Raw genomic sequence first — 19931 nt, forward strand, 5'->3', positions numbered from 1 at the left:
CTCTCTCTCACAATGACTTGTACAGGTTCCAGAAACAACATAACATAATGGCAATGATAACACCCAAGTGAAAAACAAAAAACATTCATGTATCGGTCAATGAGAAATGTAACAGAAAAGGGAACAGAAATGGGTACTGGTGGGTTATATTGGTTAAGCTTCACCATGACATGGCCCCCCGCATACCAGTAGATTCCAGCTAAAGCCACCCGACATGGGTTGTGCCACACTATTTTTTTTTCCCTACACACCCACTTTCAGAACTTAATTGGAATTAGTGCATCCCTACACCCATCTATACAACAGGAAACATCTCTGTGAAGGGAAAGCACTCTAACCAGTTGCAGAGAAAGGTGCTTAGGCCCATTGTCCAGTTTTACAGATCAGCTATTGGGTATGAACCCCATGAAGAGGATATGAATTCCGTGGTCCACATCAGACTCCACAAGGTAGGTATTATATTTCTGACATTACATAAGGCCTACTTTAAATTACAGGAGGGTACTAAGGCCCATCGGCTGATTACAGCTTTAGAATTTTGGATGAATTATACTGCCTTTGCAGTGACAAACAGGTGGTTTAGCATACACTGTTGGAGGTTTCAATATTGAGTGTTTTTCTGTGCTCTGCCACAAGAATGTGCATGTTGATAGTTAGGCCTGCTGTGTCTGACCTTGGGGTACTTACAGACAGCCTCTGAGACAGCAGAAGCCAACCGGAAAAGCGTATGCTTTAATATCTGTAGCATACGTGTCAGGACACTCAATTTTAATATACGTGTCAACTTTTAGTATACGTGTCTGATTTAGAGGTGGACTATATACACTTGTTCCACCATTTTGTCCTGTTCGCGATATAGGATGCTGTTCAGTGAGAACCTTACTTCGACACAAGACTTCGTCATTTTCTTTTCACACTCTATTTTTCTTTATTTCATTACTTTTTCTTAACCTTTTGTAATCTCACTTTTTCTACAATAAATTGTATCCTGATTTGACCCTTTTAATTACGAAGACGTCAAGACTTATCTTATTTTTGTGAGTGAGTTAGTCAAACACAACGCAGAGTTTTCAGCCTTCAATTTTTGTTGAAGAAGAGAATTTTGGAAACATCCAAAATCTAACACAGCCCAGGGCTATTCTGGAAGTGCTGTGCTATTTAGGTAAGACCATTTTATTTGTATAGCATATTTCAGAAATGTAGTTCAATGTGTTTCACAAAAAAATGAAAGTATAAGAACACAGCAAATTAAATGAAAAAATAAAGGCATCACAATGAGAAAAGGTGGAAAGGATAAAAGCAGGAAAAAAGAAAACATTAGAATCAAAGAAAGTATAAGAATATTGATATCGGGACACCTTGAAGGCCGAAGACCTTGTCAACCAAATGCGATAGAATTGACGACTGGGTTTTTGACTTGACAACCAGATGCGATAGAATTAGTAACGGGGTCTTGACTAGACAACCAGATGCGATAGAACTAACGACGCGGTCTTGACTAGACAACCAGATGCGATAGAACTAGTAACGGCACTTCGCCAGAAAGTTAGAAAAGAAGCAACTTGGACGCCCGCACGGCCGCATGACATCATAGGTGTCCTGCTACCGGGGAATAAAAGACACCTGCTCAGCCAATCAGAAGACGTTCCGCAATGTAGGTTATTATTGAGTCATCTCTGTAACCTAGTTGTGTTATAATACTGTGACTACATGAAAATAATTAACCTTTTATTGTGCTGTATCACACACACACACACACACACACACGCACACATTCACACACATTCTCACACACACGCACACATTCACACACGCACGCACATTCTCTCTCTCTCTCTCTCTCTCTCTCTCTCTCTCTCTCTCTCTCACACACACACACACACACACACACACACACACACACACACACACACACACACACAGGGATGTGACATTTGTCCTGTCAAGCTGTCATTTACTCAGGATCAAAAGGTGTGTGTGTGTGTGTGTAGAGACAGAGAATGATTTAAAATTCTCTGTGCGTGCGTGCCCGCGTGTGTGTGACAGAGAGAGAGAGAGAGAGAGAGAGAGAGAGAGAGAGAGAGAGAAAGAGAGAGAGAGAGAGAATTAGAGTTTGTGATTGTGTGTTTCTGTATGTGGAGGTTTCGTTGGAACACGTCTACAGGTAAGTGGACCCGTCTACAGGTGCTGGTTGCAGGGATATTTGTGTGTCTGTTGGACCGTCTACAGGTGGTGGTTGCAGGGATATTTGTGTGTGTGTCGAGTTATCTGGAGTTTAATTGACCCACATCATTGATAAGGGATAAGATTACTTTCATGTCTGTTTATTTCAAGTACCTATTCTGCCTGTACGCAATTCACTTATTGCCTGTCCTATATATACAAAAGTGATACAAAGAACACATTGCTAAGGGGGTTGCTGGGGTAGGGGACGAGGAGGCTGTGGATTGAATGGGTGTGAATGTGAGTGAATGTTACATAAATGATATACACGTAAATGTGGAAGGATGTGTGTGTCTGTGTGTGTATGTGTGGAGAGAGAGTGATTTAAAACTGGTTGTGGGTGCGTGTGTTTGTGTGTGAGTGGAGAGGAAGCGATTTACCGTAAAATTGTGTGTGTGGTGATGTCTACCTCACAGGCATGTAGAAGTATGGATGAATTCTGTATGCAGTTTTCATTTACAGGTGTCATACTGAAAGAAGGCATAGTACATCTGTGTAGTACACTGTGTATGTGCAAGCTTTCCGTGTGTGTGTGTGTGTGTGTGTGTGTGAGTGTATGTGAATTCTCAAAGGTTTTTACGACATCAGAATCTCTGGAACTGATCAATGCTTATTGTGTGTACGGTATATGTGCATGCATGCACATTTCTGATCAAGATCATAACTGTGTGTGTGTGTGTGTGTGTGTGCGCGTGCGTGTCTATATGTAGATGGAGGATCAGAGTTTAAAGAAGGGCGGTGTCCAGAATGGCACGAGTGACACACCCAAAGAGGGCAAAGCCACCGCGCTGCAGAGAGAGGTACCGTATTTTAAACCCCAAGCCTGTGATTTGTCTTCTAACTCTCCATACAGTACGTATGGTCATCTCTGAAGTTCTTTGTGTGTGTGTGTGTGTGTGTGTGTGTGTGTGTGTGTGTGTGTGTGTGTGTGTGTGTGTGTGTGCGTGTGTGTGTGTGTGTGTGTGTGTGTGTGTGTGTGTGTGTGTGTAGGTGGGTCTGCTCAGTGCTGTGTCTATGATCGTGGGGACGATGATCGGTTCTGGAATCTTCATCTCTCCCAAAGCCGTGCTGGAAGGAACTGGAGCTGTGGGACCCAGCCTGTGTGTTTGGGCCGCCTGCGGAATACTGGCTACACTTGGTCAGTGTGTGTGTGTGTGTGTGTGCGTGTGTGTGTGCGTGTGTGTGTGCGTGTGATATACAGATGGTCACCATCCGGAAAGGGTTTAAGGATGTACCAAGTCATGGCAAATTGAGGTGGCGCATGGCAGGTTGAGGAGTGCGCATGGCAGGTTGACGGTGCGGGGCGAGACGCTGTCCATGAAATGATATGGCTTAAATTGCGACTAATATATCATACTGGCGGAGTTAGAGGAGTTGGAAAGTTTTATCGATAAATACTACAACGAAATGTCAACAAGACAAAAAGAGTCTTATGTTGGTCACACCCCCTCAATTGCTAACTCATCCAGGGAGGAAATGCTTGCATTAATTAAATCAGTTGGAAGCTTCTTTTATTACCTAAAAAGAAACCCAGCAATACATTGCATAAGAAGAGACACTGATTGAGGAAGAAAGTATACATGAAACTGTCAGGGGAATTGTTGTAAAAATACAAGTGCAGATGACATATTGCACTTTAAAGAAGACTGGCATGGTGAGTTTAAAATTAGAGATGCACCGGATCCTGATTTTTAGGATCCTGCCGGATACCGGATCCACTGCTTAAGATCCTGCCGGATCCGGAACCGGATACTGGATCCTACGAAAGAGTTGAAACACATAGCCTACTCACACACGTGGGCCCTTTTTATCACGTTGGCTTAAACTATTTTGACTGAAAAGCCTCGGCTACCGGATCCTGGATCCTGGAACCGGATCCAGATCCTGGGAAAAACCCTATTATCCTGCCGGATCCGGAACCGGATCTTGGATCCGGTGCATCTCTATTTAAAATCCCCCTGAATATGGCTGGCTGAATATAGGGATACAGGTCACCACCCCTAAAAGCTTCAGGCAATTCATTTTCATCTTAGAAACAGATACAGACGCGCAGATAGGATAGGCTACTTGCAATGTAGTCTTAGTTTCGCTACACATTAATCTTAATCAAATGTGAGAGGTTGTTCATTGTTCAATCGCTAACTTTCAAAGACAGGCCTTTCTATATCTTCTATAAATGTAGATATCTCATATTTGCTATTTGACTTTTGACTGTCAGTTTGCGCTGCAGTCCTATAAAAAAATATCACCCTCTCTTTTCGTGTTTTCGTGCTCAAAATTAAGCAACTGTCGGTTCTGTGAGGGAAGGACAGGTGCACAGAGCTGGTCTTTAGCAGGAGGTGAATGCTCTTATGTGGTGAATGTGTGCATGTTCCTGTGTTTGTGTGTGTGTGTGTGTGTGTGTGTGTGTGTGTGTGTGTGTGTGTGTGTGTGTGTGTGTAGGGGCTCTGTGCTATGCTGAGCTGGGTACTATGATTACTAAGTCGGGTGGAGAGTACCCGTATCTGATGGAGGCCTTTGGTCCAGTTCTGGGTTTCCTGTACTGCTGGACAACAATTATGGTCATCAGGCCCTCATCCTTCGCCATCATCGCCCTCAGCTGTGCCGAGTACGCGGCCACGCCCTTTTACCCAGGATGCACTCCTCCTCGCCTCGTCATCAAGAGCCTCGCTGCCGCCTTCATCAGTAAGTTACATCTGATAGCTCATCTCTCCTCTCCGCTCCTATTCGGTCTTCCACTCTTGTCTTTCCTTATCTCATCTCCTCTCACGTCCCCTCCTCTTCCCTCTTTCTCATATCCTCTCTCCTCTCCCTCCTCCTCCATTCCTCTCTCTCTCCCCTCTCCACTTTTCCTATTGTTCCTCTCCTATCCTCTCCGCACCTCTCTTCTCCTCTCTATCATCAGTCATTGCTCTCTTCTTTACCTCTTTTAACAGTTTTTTTTATAGTCTAGGGTTAATCAGGGTAGAGTTGGTAAGGGAAGAGTACAGTTAGTGTAGAGTAGAGTTGAGTGGGTAGTGTAGAGTGGATTGAGTAGAGTTCGGTAGTGTAGAGTGGAGTTGACTGATGTGTGTATGTGCATTTTTGTGCGTCCGTGTGTGTGTGTATGTGCCTGTGTGTGTGTGTCTTCAGCACTGATCACACTGGTGAATTGTCTGAGTGTGCGGCTTGCCAAATACGTCCAGAATTTCTTCACGGCAGCAAAACTCCTCATCATCTTCATCATCATAGTGGCCGGAATCATCCTACTGGCTCAAGGTAGCGTGTGTGTGTGTGTGTGTGTGTGTGTGTGTGTGTGTGTGTGTGAGAATGCGTGTGTGAGTGTGCACGTGCGTGTCTTTCAGACACCTCGCTCACCAGCACCCTCAGCAACATCGCTCTCAGGACCTCAGGACACAAAAATCTTGAGAAGTGCAAGTTCTGAGACATGCTGCTATGCCTTCATGTATTGCTGACTTATTATTTATGTATTTATTTACTATTATTATTATTATTATTATTATTATTATTATTATTATTATTATTATTATTATTATTATTATTATTATTATCATTACTACTCAGGTCTACTGCCATAACAACTAGGCTGTTCCAGAGTCATGGAGTTGTGACAAGCAGGGTACAGGAAGTTGGTTGGTGACAAGATTGTGTGTCTGTGTATACCATAGGGAACACTCAGAATCTCAGTAATGGGTTTGAAGGGCCGAGAACATCGTTTGGGGACATCGGATTGGCCTTCTACAACGGGCTCTGGGCCTACGGAGGATGGTGAGTGAGTGTGTGTGTGTGTGTGTGTGTGTGTGTGTGTTCTTTTCATGAAATTTTACTAAGTAATAAACTAATATTTTCTAGTATAGCCCAAGTACAGTCATTTTTGCAGCTAAAAATGTCTATTTCTGGAAATTCAAAAAGTGTGAGGTGCGCGCACATCCCAAAGTAAAAAATTGCTGCGGGTGCAAAATATCAAAAAGCGCATAAGGAGAAAAAGGAGAATAAATATTCACACACCGTAAAAGATCCCTTGTCTTTATTTAATGTGAAAAAAGGCACAACGTTCCACCAGCAAGGTCTTCATCAGGTGCCTTTTATCACATTAAATCACAACAAGTGAGCTTTTGTGGTGTGCGAATATTTATTCTAATTTTTCTCCCTATTTCTGAAAATGCAAAATGGTGGACCATGGAGAAGATCCGCCTTTTCATGTATAAAAAGTGCAATTTTTCATAATGAATACTTAGAATTTGATGGTGGTGGTAAGTATTCATAAAAAAGGTAACATTACTGAATGGGTAGCATGAATTCTGGAAATAAACAACTAAAAATCTTACACAGTGCACCTTTAATTATTGTAAAAATTAAAGGAAAAACACTACTAAAAGACCACAGGGGTACACATACAACATACAACACACACACACACACACACACACACACACACACACACACACACACACACACACACACACACACACACACACACACACACACACAGAGAAACACAAAGCTACACATTATACACTACATAGTACATACACACAGGGCATTTCTCAAAACTCTAGTGCGCACACTTTCAAGTGTATCAGTATACCTATACCTATACCTATCAGTATACCTATATCTTTACTACTGACGCCCAGTGATTGGATACTACGCAGAGTTCACCAAAGAGTATCCAATCACTGAGCGTGACTACTTAGGCTGATACACTTGGAAGTGCTCTCACTAGAGTTTTGAGCATTGCCCACAGATTGCACTTTGCCTCAATATGTTTACTATGGGTGTGGACTTTGGATCTAGTATGCATATTTTTTCTGTGAATGTGTGTGTGTGTTTGTGTGCATTGCAGGAATCAGCTGAACTTCATCACAGAAGAAATGAAAAACCTGAACAGGTGATACAGTACACAGACACACACTCACACACCAATAGACAAAACTCAGTAGACTAATCACTACCAATAGACACAATTCAACAGACTATTCGGTACTCTCTACATCTGAATGGATACTGGACTGATGAGTATCGCGTCATTACCTGTAGGCCTACATATCTGCTATAGCTATCCCAACTTATCCCCACAACACTGGCTTCAGCTATCCCCACAACACTGGCTTTAGCTATCCCCACAACACTGGATTTAGCTATCCCCACAACACTGGCTTTTGCTATCCCCACAACACTGGCTTTTGCTATCCCCGTTTTACTATCTATAGCCTACTTAGCTATGCCCATTTCATTATCTATAGGCTTTAGCTATTCCAACTTCTCTATCTGAAGGGTTTATATTAGGGGTGGGCATAGATTATTTTTTTAAAAATCTAGATTAATCTCACTGTAATCATGAAATTAATCTAGATTAATCTATTAAAATGGCTAATTCAGAATATGCTAAATTCAGAATAATGACTAAAAGTATAGGCTAATTCTCGGGAACAGGTGTCATCGCCTTTATCCAAAATGCATCTAAATGAAAAAAATGTTGAACTCTTTCACAGCAATAGGCTATTTGTCAAGTGTGTCAAACATGTTAAAGAACCATTAACAGTCATAGCACTGTTCATTTTGAAACTTAAGGTTGTTCATAAGTGGTACATGAAAAATAGGCAACACATAAAAATGGGCCTATCAAACATTCATTTAAACAAAAATGCTCATACAAGAGAGAGAGAGAGAGAGAGAGAGAGAGAGAGAGAGAGAGAGAGAGAGAGAGAGAGAGAGAGAGAATCAGTCATTGACTGTTAAAAAAGGGACGTGGCCCTTTTAAGAATTCTGAAGGGGAAAGGCTGCAGCTCTCTTTTTTACCTCTAGAGTTCTCCGCAACAGGGAAAGTATAGGAACCCACACAATAATCTCTAGCGAGTAGAACTCGGCCTAAACTTGACTGATTTCAGAATAGTTACAGTTAGAGTAGTTACAACTTGAAATTAATTCTGTTTGCCAAACTTCTCCTTCTTTTTTTTCCAACCGCGACAACCGTTATAGACGAGAATATCAGCTAGCCTAGGCTACATGAGTTTGATCATTCTCATAATGCAGTGACCACACGAAATGTTTTGGAACTATGACACAGGCAAGATTTAAGTGGTTCAGGAACAGGACTATTGTTTGTGTTAAAAGCAATGTGTGAGGTGTTTGGTGTTTGAAATGTCGGGCTCCAGTAAATATTTGTGCATTGCCAATAAAAAGTCACAACACTTACCACGGTGAAGATATTAATGTTAACAGCATACAAACACTGTTCATATTTGGGAGTCCACAGAGGTGCAGAGGAGATGCGACTGGAGTAAAGCTGTGCTGCGCCTGTCAATCAAATGCTCTAGTGACGCATCTCTCCAATCCAACTTTGACAATAGATTAACACATTGAGTACTTTATTGCGTTTAAATGTCATATTTCGAATCGACACCCTTCAATGGACAATATATGTGATTTTGGGAGCTATGTGATGGACATAAATGACAACATTTGCAGTCAAAAGTTTGTGTTATGATTTGGACATTTTAATTTGTCTTAGGCCTACCAAGATGTCTGGATGCCAACCCATGTCGCCTACCGTAGACTATCTGTAATAGGCTCCTAATGATTGGGCTGCCTGCATTGATGCTACGGCTCTGCATTTGATTTAGTCGCTAAATCCTGAGACAGGTTTGATTCGCAGTTCGCACTAAACAGAATCTAATTCCCAAAAACAATCCTTGCATGTTTGTTGTCTATGCACGACATGCTATTTGATGTGGCCCATGCACTTTCGCGTTTGTTACTCTAATTAAGTGGGATATGACAACATTCTGCCAACGTGGAAAAGGTGCCGCGCTACTGCTCTTCACAATCTGGTGCGTCACGGGAAGGCCGAGTTCAAGGTAGCCTAGGTAAGACCACTGGAGCATCTGGAAGATTATTCTCTGCTTTTATTTAGAGCAGTGTCAAACTAACATTTCGAATTTACCACTTCTTCATCGGAGCCAAAGATGTGGCATCCTCGGCACTGCTCAAAATAAATGCAGAGAATAATCTTCCTCAGATGCTCTGGAGAACTTTCCTACTTTGAAATCTGACGACGAGCTTGCATTGTAGGCCTATATCTAGTCCTAAACGTCTTTATGGCAACTAAGTAGCCTACTAACGGTCTTAATGTCTGTAGGCTCAGTAAATAACGGGCCTGGCTAAATGCAGTGCAAATGCGCTACTGAAACACAAAGGTAAAATTTACGTCACGCAACCAAAAAAAAAAAAAATCCCCCCCCCCCCCCCCCCCCCCAATGTTGACATGAAGACGGTGCCTATGAACGTCGATATTATCACTCCATGAAAGGAATCACCCTCACTACCACTGAACGTTTTATCAGAGACCCAGAAGTTGAGCGGTCTTGCCCGATCGGGCGGTTTCCCACCAAATTGGGCCATTTAGGGAAGGCGGTCTTCGGGTAGAAAAGGGCACACAATCATCATCTCACGGCAACCCTGCCGAGACTCTTTTCTTGCAGCAATCCAGCTTACAGTTTGAGGATATTTTGTTATACTGAATCGGTCATGCTTGTGTGTATACAACTTATTTGATATACATTACTCGGAGTTATTGACAACTATGTATATATGTGTGTATATTTCTTAAATAACCTGTACGTTTCCAGTAAAGCTCCCCCCCTCATAACTTAGGAACCGAATGGCGTATGACCACCTGGTTTTATTGCCCAAAATGTCACGGTAATGTGTTTTCCATCTAGTAACTTGGGTAATGCACATCAATTTTAGTTATTATGTGCATCAGACCACTTCAAATGTACACAAGGATTTCTGATGCTAATGAAAATGTAAAAAAATGTGAAAAATTGCGTGACAAAATCACGTCGTACATATGGCAAAGCGGCTTCAGTTTCGTATAATATTGCTGCAAGCACTCAGCCCTCAACAACAGGATACATTATTACCAAATTTGTAGGGCATGATCTACGTAAGACACACAAGCAATGAGAAATAAAGAAGATATAAAATTGAGGTGAAATATGCATTGGGAAAGACAAAAGTAGGTATTTGATTTTTAAATGCGATGACGTCATCGAATTAGCATAAATTAGTATAAATTAGCAAAATTTAATAGTAAATAATTAAGCTAATATTATATTTGGTAAGGTTATGTTAATGTAATGGAATAACTACACCATAAGTAGTATGATATAAGGAGGGTACACTGATGAGACTCAGATCAGTGATTTTTGGTCAGAAGTATCTGACAGAAAATCGTTGCCATGGTAACAACAAAAATGATAAACCTAATCTTTTGCTATCACACTGTAGCCAACTTCATTTTAGGAAAAGTCACTAAGTTTCGTAGTCATAGCTTAAGTCATTCAGGAGTTATACGATATCAAAGTTGGTGCGGGCACTTTTAGCACCCCCCCCCCCCCCCCGGTCTGGACAGGGTTGATTCAAATAAACGACAAGCTTCCGTTTGTTAAGTAAGGGTTAACGTTCGGCGAGAAGGTCGCTACCGTGGAATAGCAGCACGACAGAGAGAATCTTTAGACCCCGACGCGGAGCGGAGGGGTCTTGTTCTCTCTGAAGTGCTGCTATTCCACAAAGCGACCGACTCGCCGAAAGTTAACCCGCTTATTATATGGATATACTTAAATGATTCACACATGGCGGGGACAGTTCTTTAGACCTATTTAATGTTAAGATTGTTGCTGCGCAAAACAAAACAGTGCCGTTGTGGAACACCGCTAGGCAACAGCTAGGTAGCCAGGACAACAGGTGTTGTCTATCACAGCAGCTGATTAGAGTGACAAAAGACCGGACCCCCTGCGGAGTGATATGAAACATTCGCTTTAGCCACTGACTTGTATACAAGCCAGTGGCTTTAGCAGTGAACGTCTTATTGCCATTGACAGCGGTAGCCAGGACAACGGGTGCTGTCTATCACAGCAGCTGATTAGAGTCTTGTTGAAAAGTCGCTTTAGCAGTAAAAAGTCTTGTTGCCATTGACAGCGGTCTGTTATAGACCAACCCGTCCGTTATCGAAAAATAACAGACGTCCGAACGTTGGGGAGCCCCGTTGAAATGAATGGAGCATTCGACAGATGACGTCACAACCATATAATAAAGCTAAATAACGTACAATTTCACAGGCTAATGGTAACGGTGTGTGAAGTGAAAGAAAGTGAAAGTGAAAGCCCAACTGGGAAACTCCAACTCCCATTGTCATTGTGACACAGCACTCCACAGCACACAAGTGTTCACTGCACACACAAAATTGCATTTATGCCTCACCCGTGCAAGGGGGCAGCCCCCAATGACACCTCTAGGGAGCAGTGCAGCGGTACGTTACCATGCTCAGCGTACCTCAGTCATGGAGGAGGATGGGGGAGAGTACTGGTTAAATACTCCCCCCACCGGGTCGGGAGTTGAACCGGCAACCTTTGCACTACAAATCTGACGCCCTAACCGCTTACTCATGACTGTGTGTGTGTGTGTGTGTGTGTGCGTGTGTGTGTGTAGGAACATGCCCCTGGCGATTGTGATTGCCATCCCCATGGTAACAGGGTGTTATGTTCTCACCAACGTGGCGTATTTCACCATCATGACGCCAACAGAACTGCTGCAGTCGCCTGCCGTTGCAGTGGTGAGTTAGGGTGTCTGTGTCTGTGTGTGTATGCGTGTGAGTTAAGGCTTTGTTATACCTGCCGCGAGTGTGTTTATACTTCGTATTCGCTAATGCCGCGTACCGTCACGTGACCCAAAATAGCACCGTAACACCTGTCGGGAGCTCAAAAAATAGGCTTATTCGGGACTCTGCAACGTCTACAGTACATGCGCATGCAGACAGCAATGCATTCTGGATGAAAATGTTGCATGAAGGTTAGATTTCTTGTCCAACATACCAAATTTCAAAGAGCTGACATGTCACATGGTGTCAAACTATTTGCGGGATTAATGTGACAGCAGACGGACTTTGCTACTCCCGCAGTTGCTTATCCCCATTGATGCTTGTCTGCATACCGCGTCCGAGGGGACGCATCCCTGAACTGGTTGGCCAACAGTTCACTCACGTGTGTGTTGGCGCGTTGTCTCACACCCCTTCACAAGTTTGCACTGTACACCACTTCAGCTCCTCCTCCCCAACTGTCCCCCCTCACCTCACACGTGGTGTGCTAGTAGATCAAACTGGTGCAAGCTTATCATCTCATGCACATTTATGGTCGACTTTAAATGGGCAGTGTTTAATACCACCCACATTGTGACGACAAGTTCTGACTGATGTACGTCTCACTGATGTACGTCAACGTTGGACGTCAACGCTGATCGATGGGAATAAAGTCCAGTGCACCTATAGTGGCGCAGTGCGAAGTTGCGCATCGGGACATTCGCACGTCCACCAGCAGTGAACAGGAATTAGGGAAGAGAAGCAGGAGATGACTACAGTAGCCTAGCCCAGTGTTTCTCAACCTATTTTTAGGCTAGGGCACCCTTTCAATTCATGAAAAATTTCAAGGCACCCCAAACCAACAAGCCATAACATAGCATTGTATCCAATACCACAAAAGCTTAGAAAAGTAACACATTTGGAGACGTCACACGACCTACGTTCGAAGTTGCAGCTGACTGGTGCGACCTATATTTGCGACCGCCAGCTTCGTCTTCCAGCTCTCTCTCCAACTTATTCCAACGCTCGCCTGATCGGCGTTCATTGCGACTAGCCTCTCGCCTCCAGGACACTTCACCTGTGACACCTGAACCCTGACCTTTTATAGGTTAGAGGTCAAGCGTCTCCCCCCGTGTGGTGTGAATAATGACAGTGTACCGTTCTATCTGTTCACTCACTGACCCTACCTCAACATCTTAACAGTAGACATGTCTTGAAAATATATTAGGCCTATTCCTGTTTCATGTTATGGTGCTGGTATCATTTGGTGGTGTAAATAATTCGTCTAAAAAGAATAATAAGAGCATACTGAAAAGAAAAAACAAGGAGTCTCATGCCTTGACAAATTTCTTAAGCCTAAAAAACATACAATTTCTCAAGCCAATACAACATGTAGTTTCTCTCAAGAACAGCATTTAAAAAATACAAGCCCTGTGAGCCTTTTCTAACAACAGTGATGCCCACAGGTCAGGATCAGAACTGCAAATGTGGCGCTGAAGGAACTGTAAAGGGTTTGACAACATCATTAATGGTGAAGTACTTGCGGCTGGTATATGTATAACAATGCCTTTAGGGTGTGTGTGTGTGTGCTACTTCTCAGGTGGTGCCTCTCTTAATATAACGTGTTTGTGTTTGTGTGTCTGTGTTTGAGTGTGTAGACTTTTGGTGATCGTGTGCTGTACCCTATGTCGTGGGTGGTTCCCCTGTTCGTCGTTTTCTCCACAATCGGAGCGGCCAATGGGGGCTGCTTCACCGCCGGCAGGTCAGTGACATAAGCTCTCTGAATATATGGTACCTTCACGGGCTCAGGACCTCTCGAGACAGCTGACGACACTACTCACGTGACAACATAGTTCTGGGCTTTGGCGCATGAACGACACAGATCCCGGAACAATCAGGAATCATGCGTGTTTTGTTTCAGTTCTCTTTTCGGTTTTTCACCGCCACTTGAGCCTCCACATCCTCATCATATCATTTTAGCGTAAGTAGGCTAAATTAAACAGTCAGAGACCAGCATTACTGACATACTGTATGTGCATCTGAAATTGAATGACATTATCTGGTGTTGTTGACATTTGCATTTGTGATATTGTTTACATGCCAGTTGCGTGCATGGCGCCATATTGGTGATGCGTGTGTTGTCACTGAAAACGTCAGCTCGGGAAAACGTTGTTATATACTTCCGCCTGAGATCAACCTCGAGAAATCTCGAACTGACATTGCGTCATCAAATGTTCACGTCCACTTTTCCTGAGTTTTAGGTCAGGTTTCTTGGGATTCTTGACATTTTGAGTGAGCCAATACTATAGAGTTATGGGAACATAGAGGTGCCGTAACATAGCGATGTGGTAACGTAGAACTCTGGGAACACAGGACTGTGGGAACATAGCCACTTATAGAGGTCAAAGGAACATATGGATGTGACATCATAGAGCTGTGGGAACATAGAGCACATTGAGCTGTGGAATATAAGGAATACAGAGCTGTGGAACATACGGAACATGGGGCTGAATACAGAACAAAGGGCGTTGGGAACACAGGAATGCTATAGAAATGCTTTGACTTTGGAACAGTCGAGTGTGTTGTATGCCTCAGGCTAATATACATCTGGGGTCCCAGTGTGTGATGATGTGTTAGTCTGACTGCATGAGTGTGTTTGTGTGTGTTGCCAGGCTGACGTATGTAGCTGCGCGAGAGGGTCACATGATTAAGATTCTGTCCTACATCAGTCTGAAATACTACACACCAGCTCCTGCTCTCATCTTCAATGTGAGTCCTGTTTGTGTGTGTGTGTTAATTGGAAGAAAAAAATGTTTCCTGTTTCCCTGAGGCTGTATTCTTATGGCAAGACGTTTTTGCAGGTCACAATAGTTCTAAGATTATTCAGCAGAGTTTGTTCCTATTGATATTAACTTGTATTGTGGAATCAAAAAAGTGCATGAAATGTTTGAATATGACTATGACTTCAATCAGAAATTTGATCCAAGAGGCAGATTAATTCATTGTGCCGTTCAAGATCCAATTTCTTGACAGCATCGTTGCTAACCAGTTAGCAACTTACTAGGTTGCCAATGGGAAATTGCATTGCAACAAAGTAAATTGCTAGTTTGCTTAGTTAGCAATGATGCTATCGAGAAAGGCACCCCTGTCAGAGACAACATTGTTTCAGATTGGATCTTTGGTCGCAAACGTAATTAAAAGTCTGTTGCAGAACGTTTTGCATGTTGCGGTCAACCAGTCAGGAATGTTGAACATGCCCATGAGTGGTGCTCCATGCTAAACTGCCAATAATAAAATGGACCAATTAGAGCCTTCCAGTGTTCCATCAGCCAATCAGAGTCTCTGCCCACCTGCAATTAGAGTTAGCCAATTAAATCAGCCAATTAAAACCAAATCAACACACAGTATGATAGTTACAACATGGCTGACTGACATATCCTGTTGAATACACACTCACATCTAGTGTTTAAATTGGGGCGGAGCCCTCCGTAGGGCAGCTCCGCCTCCTCACCTCGGAGGGAGAGGCAGACGGAGCTGCGCTCTTGCTGCCCCAACCTCAGTGTTCATATTAAAATTGGACTTTCACTTATTTTCACCTCTTCTTGGAATATTATATTTTTATTAGGGCTGGGAAACGTTAACGCGGTAACTATTGAGGTCAGTATCGCCCGACAATTTTGTTAAGGCATTGGGGTTTTTTCTGTGTTTTTTTTGCCTTTTATGACCGTCACGTCGTTCGTTTAGGCCTACTTTTATTTTGAAATGTCAGCGCTCTTTAAGCCCTGCCCCTCTCATGAACCAGTGACAGCTGACAGAGAAGGGTCTAGAAAGTTGGCAAAACTTCTGAATGGACATTTTCGGTACAAAGTTCTACAGCCCTCATTGCGTAGCTCTCGAACAGCATGTGGCTCGCCTTGGCAACTCGCAAGGTTATGAAAAAAATGTATCAGCTGTCAATAACGACACGCGGACTGCCAGTGTGCATAGCTGATAACTAAAGCCTTGATCAAAAAGCCAACCGCGAGATATTAATTCCTCAGGCAACGTTCTGGTTTCTACCTACATCTGCCGGTGGGTGTTTCTCCAACTATGGTACATTTTATGTCCCTGGCCCATATTTGTTTTAAAAGAAAAAAAAACCCTAAATATTATTTCACCCACAGTTATTACTCAGTAAAGTGAACTTAGAAAAAAAATATTATGACTAAATTATGTTGTTTTCTACAAAAAAATAGACCATTTTGTATGTGTTTACAGGCATTTTGCCTCTGTCCCCAAGCCATAAGTATGACCTTTGACCTTGTTTAACATCATGATATAAATGCAAACTAATGTTAAATCCAAGCAAAGGTGGTTAATTAAGATCCATTTAAGTGAATGTGTATTGTATTAAAAAAATATATTTGGAAAATATTACATTTTTCACATGTTGAACGCCTGTCCCCTGGATTTAGCGTCATTTCCACAACTCTGTAAAAAACTACAATCCCAGGCACCTTGCTTCAGAATTATTTACTCAGTAACCACAGCAACGGAATCTCCAGAAGGATTCCCATGGATTGATGCCAGAGGTCTCCCCACATGGGAGTAAGAAAAATAACATAAATCAAGGTAAATATGGCTTAAACGCATCAGACACTTTATGTATGTCATTTCCAAACCACTCTTATTTCATGGTGGAAAGATAAAAACAGGACTTTTAGAAGTGTATTTGTTGTAATATATGATTGTGCAATGCTCTGGTTAAAACTATGGATAGAATGCTTAGCTAGCCTGAGATTTTGGAGGGAAAGTGAAAAAATGTCATTTCCACAACCGTCATTTCCACTACTGCCTCCATGGTAGTGGAAAAGACAGGTTGGTTCTGGAAATGACATGTGGATGGGGTTATGGGATGTTGAAGTGCAGTAGTACCAAATTGTAGGGAATTGGGGGGTGGGGGGTGTCGGGGGTGGGGGGGAGGGGCTGTTAAAGTGCAGTAAATGCCATAAGTTGAGTGCGTGAAATGCAGAAGTGTCAGGGTATGGGTTGTGTTGTACGATAGTAAACTATGTGTAATTATGTGGGGGGTATGGGATGTTGAAGTGCAATTATACAAAAACAGGAATAGGAAGAGGTTATTAAAGTGCAATAGGGTGATAGTGAGGGTGGTGGTGGTGGAGGGGGATGGTATTACTATATGTAATAAGATATTTTATGTGTATGGTGGTGGTGTGCGTGTGATTGAGAGTCGGGTGTAATGCGTCAGGCTACATGAAATCCTTACCATTATCCCTGACCATTTAAGTTGGACGTTTGTCACATAAAAAACAATTCATAATTGGTCTCTCTCTTTCTTTTAGATGGCCCCACAAACGGCAAAGGAAAAGTCCCGATCGTACAGGGATAGAATAAAATCCGACCCTGTTAAATACGCAGAGTTCTTGAGAAAAGACAGAGAAAGATACCAAAGGAAAAAAGAGAAAGGGATAGTGAAGCAAGTACAGGAATTACCTAAAAGAGAGCAAAGAAAACTAAGAAGACAATGGCGAATCACGCAAAGAAATAGAAGAGACAGGCTGAAAGAGGTCCTTGAAACAGCATCATCAACACCAACAGCGTCACCAGCAGCAACAACAGCACCCGAGCGACCCTGTCAGCCAGAGACACAGAAGAAAAAGAGGAAGAGGAGGACCAGACAATCAAGGTGCAAAGACAATGATCTTAATGAAGCAAAAGCAAAATTGGAGAAAAGCCCTTAGACGAGTAGAAAAATACAAGAAAAGATGTCATCGTCCTCCAAAATAAAATGGAACAAAATGGAACGCCCAAAGTGGAAACCCCAAAATCAAAACTAAACAACAGCTGAAGCAAGGTCCAAAACAATTAAGAAGAACGCTGTTATTTCACAACAGCATTATTTCAGAAATAAAGGCAAAATATGACACAGGCAGTCGCAAGGGTCGCCAAATTATTTCAAAAATTGTGGCTGGGAGAATTGTTAAAAAGTACCGTGTAGCTTCCATGTTGAAGAAGGAATTTGGCTTTTCCTCAAAACTTCAGCGGGCAAATGTGATGAGGACAAACAAATTGGAGTATACACGAAAAAAACAACAAAACAAAATTGGCCAAGACGTGAGAAAGATGATTGAAGAATTTTTGGAGAGAGACAGCAACAGCAGGGCAACCACGGGAAAAAAGGAGACAATTACAAGGAAGAGGGAAAAAAAACAAAAGCGCTTCCTCATTGACTCGTTGAGTGCCTTGCATGCAAAGTTCAGGCAGGCTTACCCTAATGTGAAAATATCCTATGCAGAGTTTTGTAGACAGCGGCCCTTTTGGATTGTGAAACCAAGCATTAAAGATCGCGAGACGTGCATGTGCAAGCTACATTCCAACATGCAATTCATGGCCAATCGACTATTCTACCACAAGGTAATTCAAACTTCAAAGCTTACTGATCTAATTCTATCAATAACATGTGCAAGTCCAACAAAAGAGTGCATGTACAGAGAATGTGAAAAATGCAAAGAAAGGCAGCTTGCAACATCTGCCTATGATTCAGCAGAGGGAACAGTTTGGTTTCAGTGGAAAAGTGTTGTGGAGGAGAGGGAGAAAAAAAAACAAGACGGAACAAAGGAGACAATAAAAGTTCATTTGACAACCAAGGAGAAGGTCCATGGGACCCTGAAAACACTATTGGAGGACTTCAGCACCACCCTGAAGGCGAAGATGGCGAGGCATGTCCACAACATTTGCCATCAACATGCCTCCCTTACTGCTCTCAAGGATAAGCGGAATGGACAGAACATTGTCCTTCATATAGATTTCGCAGAGAACTATGTGTGCAAATATGGAGAAGAGGTACAGTCCACATTCTATGGAGATTCTCATAAGCAGACGACCCTCCACACCGCTGTTGCACACACCGCGGATGGTGTGGTGTCTCTGTGTACATTGAGTGCATGCATGCGCCACGACCCGGCTGCCATTTGGGCACATCTGAAAAAGGTACTTGCATACCTAAAAGAAAAGCACATGGAGGCGACCACTTTACATGTTATCAGCGATGGCCCTACGACCCAATATAGATCAAAAAAGAACTTTTTCTTTTTAAGCCAGATCCCTTATGAGATGGGATTCAGTAGGGTCACATGGAATTTCCTGGAAGCAGGACATGGAAAAGGCCCAGCAGATGGAGTCGGTGCTGCAGTCAAACGACAGGCGGATGCCATCGTCGCAAAGGGAATTGACCTGCCCAATGCCAAAATGGTCTATGAGCAGTTGATGAACCAGCCCTCGTCCATCAAACTGATGTACGTCAGTGAGGAAGAAGTCCAGGAGATGGATGGTGTCCTGCCTGATCGCCTTGAGACCATCAAAGGGACAATGGCTATACACCAGGTATGTGTGCGCAAACACACACAGACACACACAGACACACACAGACACACGCACACAGACACACGCACACAGACACACGCACACACACACACACACACACACACACACACACACACACACACACACACACCTAATCACCAAGGCTGCAAGGAGAAATAAATTCCCTGTAATAATTCACTTTTGCATAAAAGTGTCAGCTTGCTAACTGTAACTATAACTGTAACACTTGTGATATTCCCATGACAGCATCCAAGTTTTGATTGTTCTTTTTCTTTCAGATTGTATCCACAGAACCAGGAGAGATAGCTTGGCGAGTTCTAAGCTGTTTCTGCCAGGAGCCAAACACGTGCCAGTGTTGCGGTCTAAAAAAAGTACAGATGTCTTTGCCTTCATCAGGCCCAAGTACATCTGGCAGCCAGCCCATCCCAAATGTGCACACGGGCCTGGTTGGGAGATGGTGCATCGTCAAGTATGATTGGGGATCCGTATCCTGGGATTGTAATAGACGTGGGCTCTGACAGCTGTTTGCTGGTTAAGACCATGAGCCGTGTTGGCATTAACAGGTTTTTCTGGCCAATGCGCGATGATGTCATCTGGTATCGGCCAGAGGACCTAATTAGGATGGTTCCAGAGCCAGTGCCTGTAACAAAGAGGCACATGATGCTGGAACCTTCCATTTGGAAGG

General features: G+C 43.0%; 1 protein-coding gene across 2 annotated transcripts in view; it reads left to right on the plus strand.

Moving 5' to 3' along the window:
• Positions 1 to 19931, plus strand: part of LOC134441512 (b(0,+)-type amino acid transporter 1-like) — a 50334-nt gene that overhangs the window by 2141 nt on the left and 28262 nt on the right. Inside the window, exons 1-10 of one of the 2 annotated variants that reach the window (XM_063191863.1) lie at positions 50 to 449; positions 2934 to 3023; positions 3214 to 3361; positions 4666 to 4908; positions 5356 to 5481; positions 5892 to 5991; positions 7070 to 7114; positions 11719 to 11842; positions 13522 to 13625; positions 14536 to 14632. In XM_063191863.1, coding sequence (XP_063047933.1) covers positions 417 to 449; positions 2934 to 3023; positions 3214 to 3361; positions 4666 to 4908; positions 5356 to 5481; positions 5892 to 5991; positions 7070 to 7114; positions 11719 to 11842; positions 13522 to 13625; positions 14536 to 14632 — 1110 coding nt within the window. In that variant the 5' untranslated portion in view covers positions 50 to 416. Of the gene's footprint in view, positions 1 to 49; positions 450 to 2933; positions 3024 to 3213; positions 3362 to 4665; positions 4909 to 5355; positions 5482 to 5891; positions 5992 to 7069; positions 7115 to 11718; positions 11843 to 13521; positions 13626 to 14535; positions 14633 to 19931 lie in introns of those variants that run through there. The other variant, XM_063191864.1, reaches the window with a different exon arrangement.

Source organism: Engraulis encrasicolus, chromosome 24 (genome assembly GCF_034702125.1).
Source record: "Engraulis encrasicolus isolate BLACKSEA-1 chromosome 24, IST_EnEncr_1.0, whole genome shotgun sequence".
NCBI classification, from domain to species: Eukaryota; Metazoa; Chordata; class Actinopteri; order Clupeiformes; family Engraulidae; genus Engraulis; species Engraulis encrasicolus.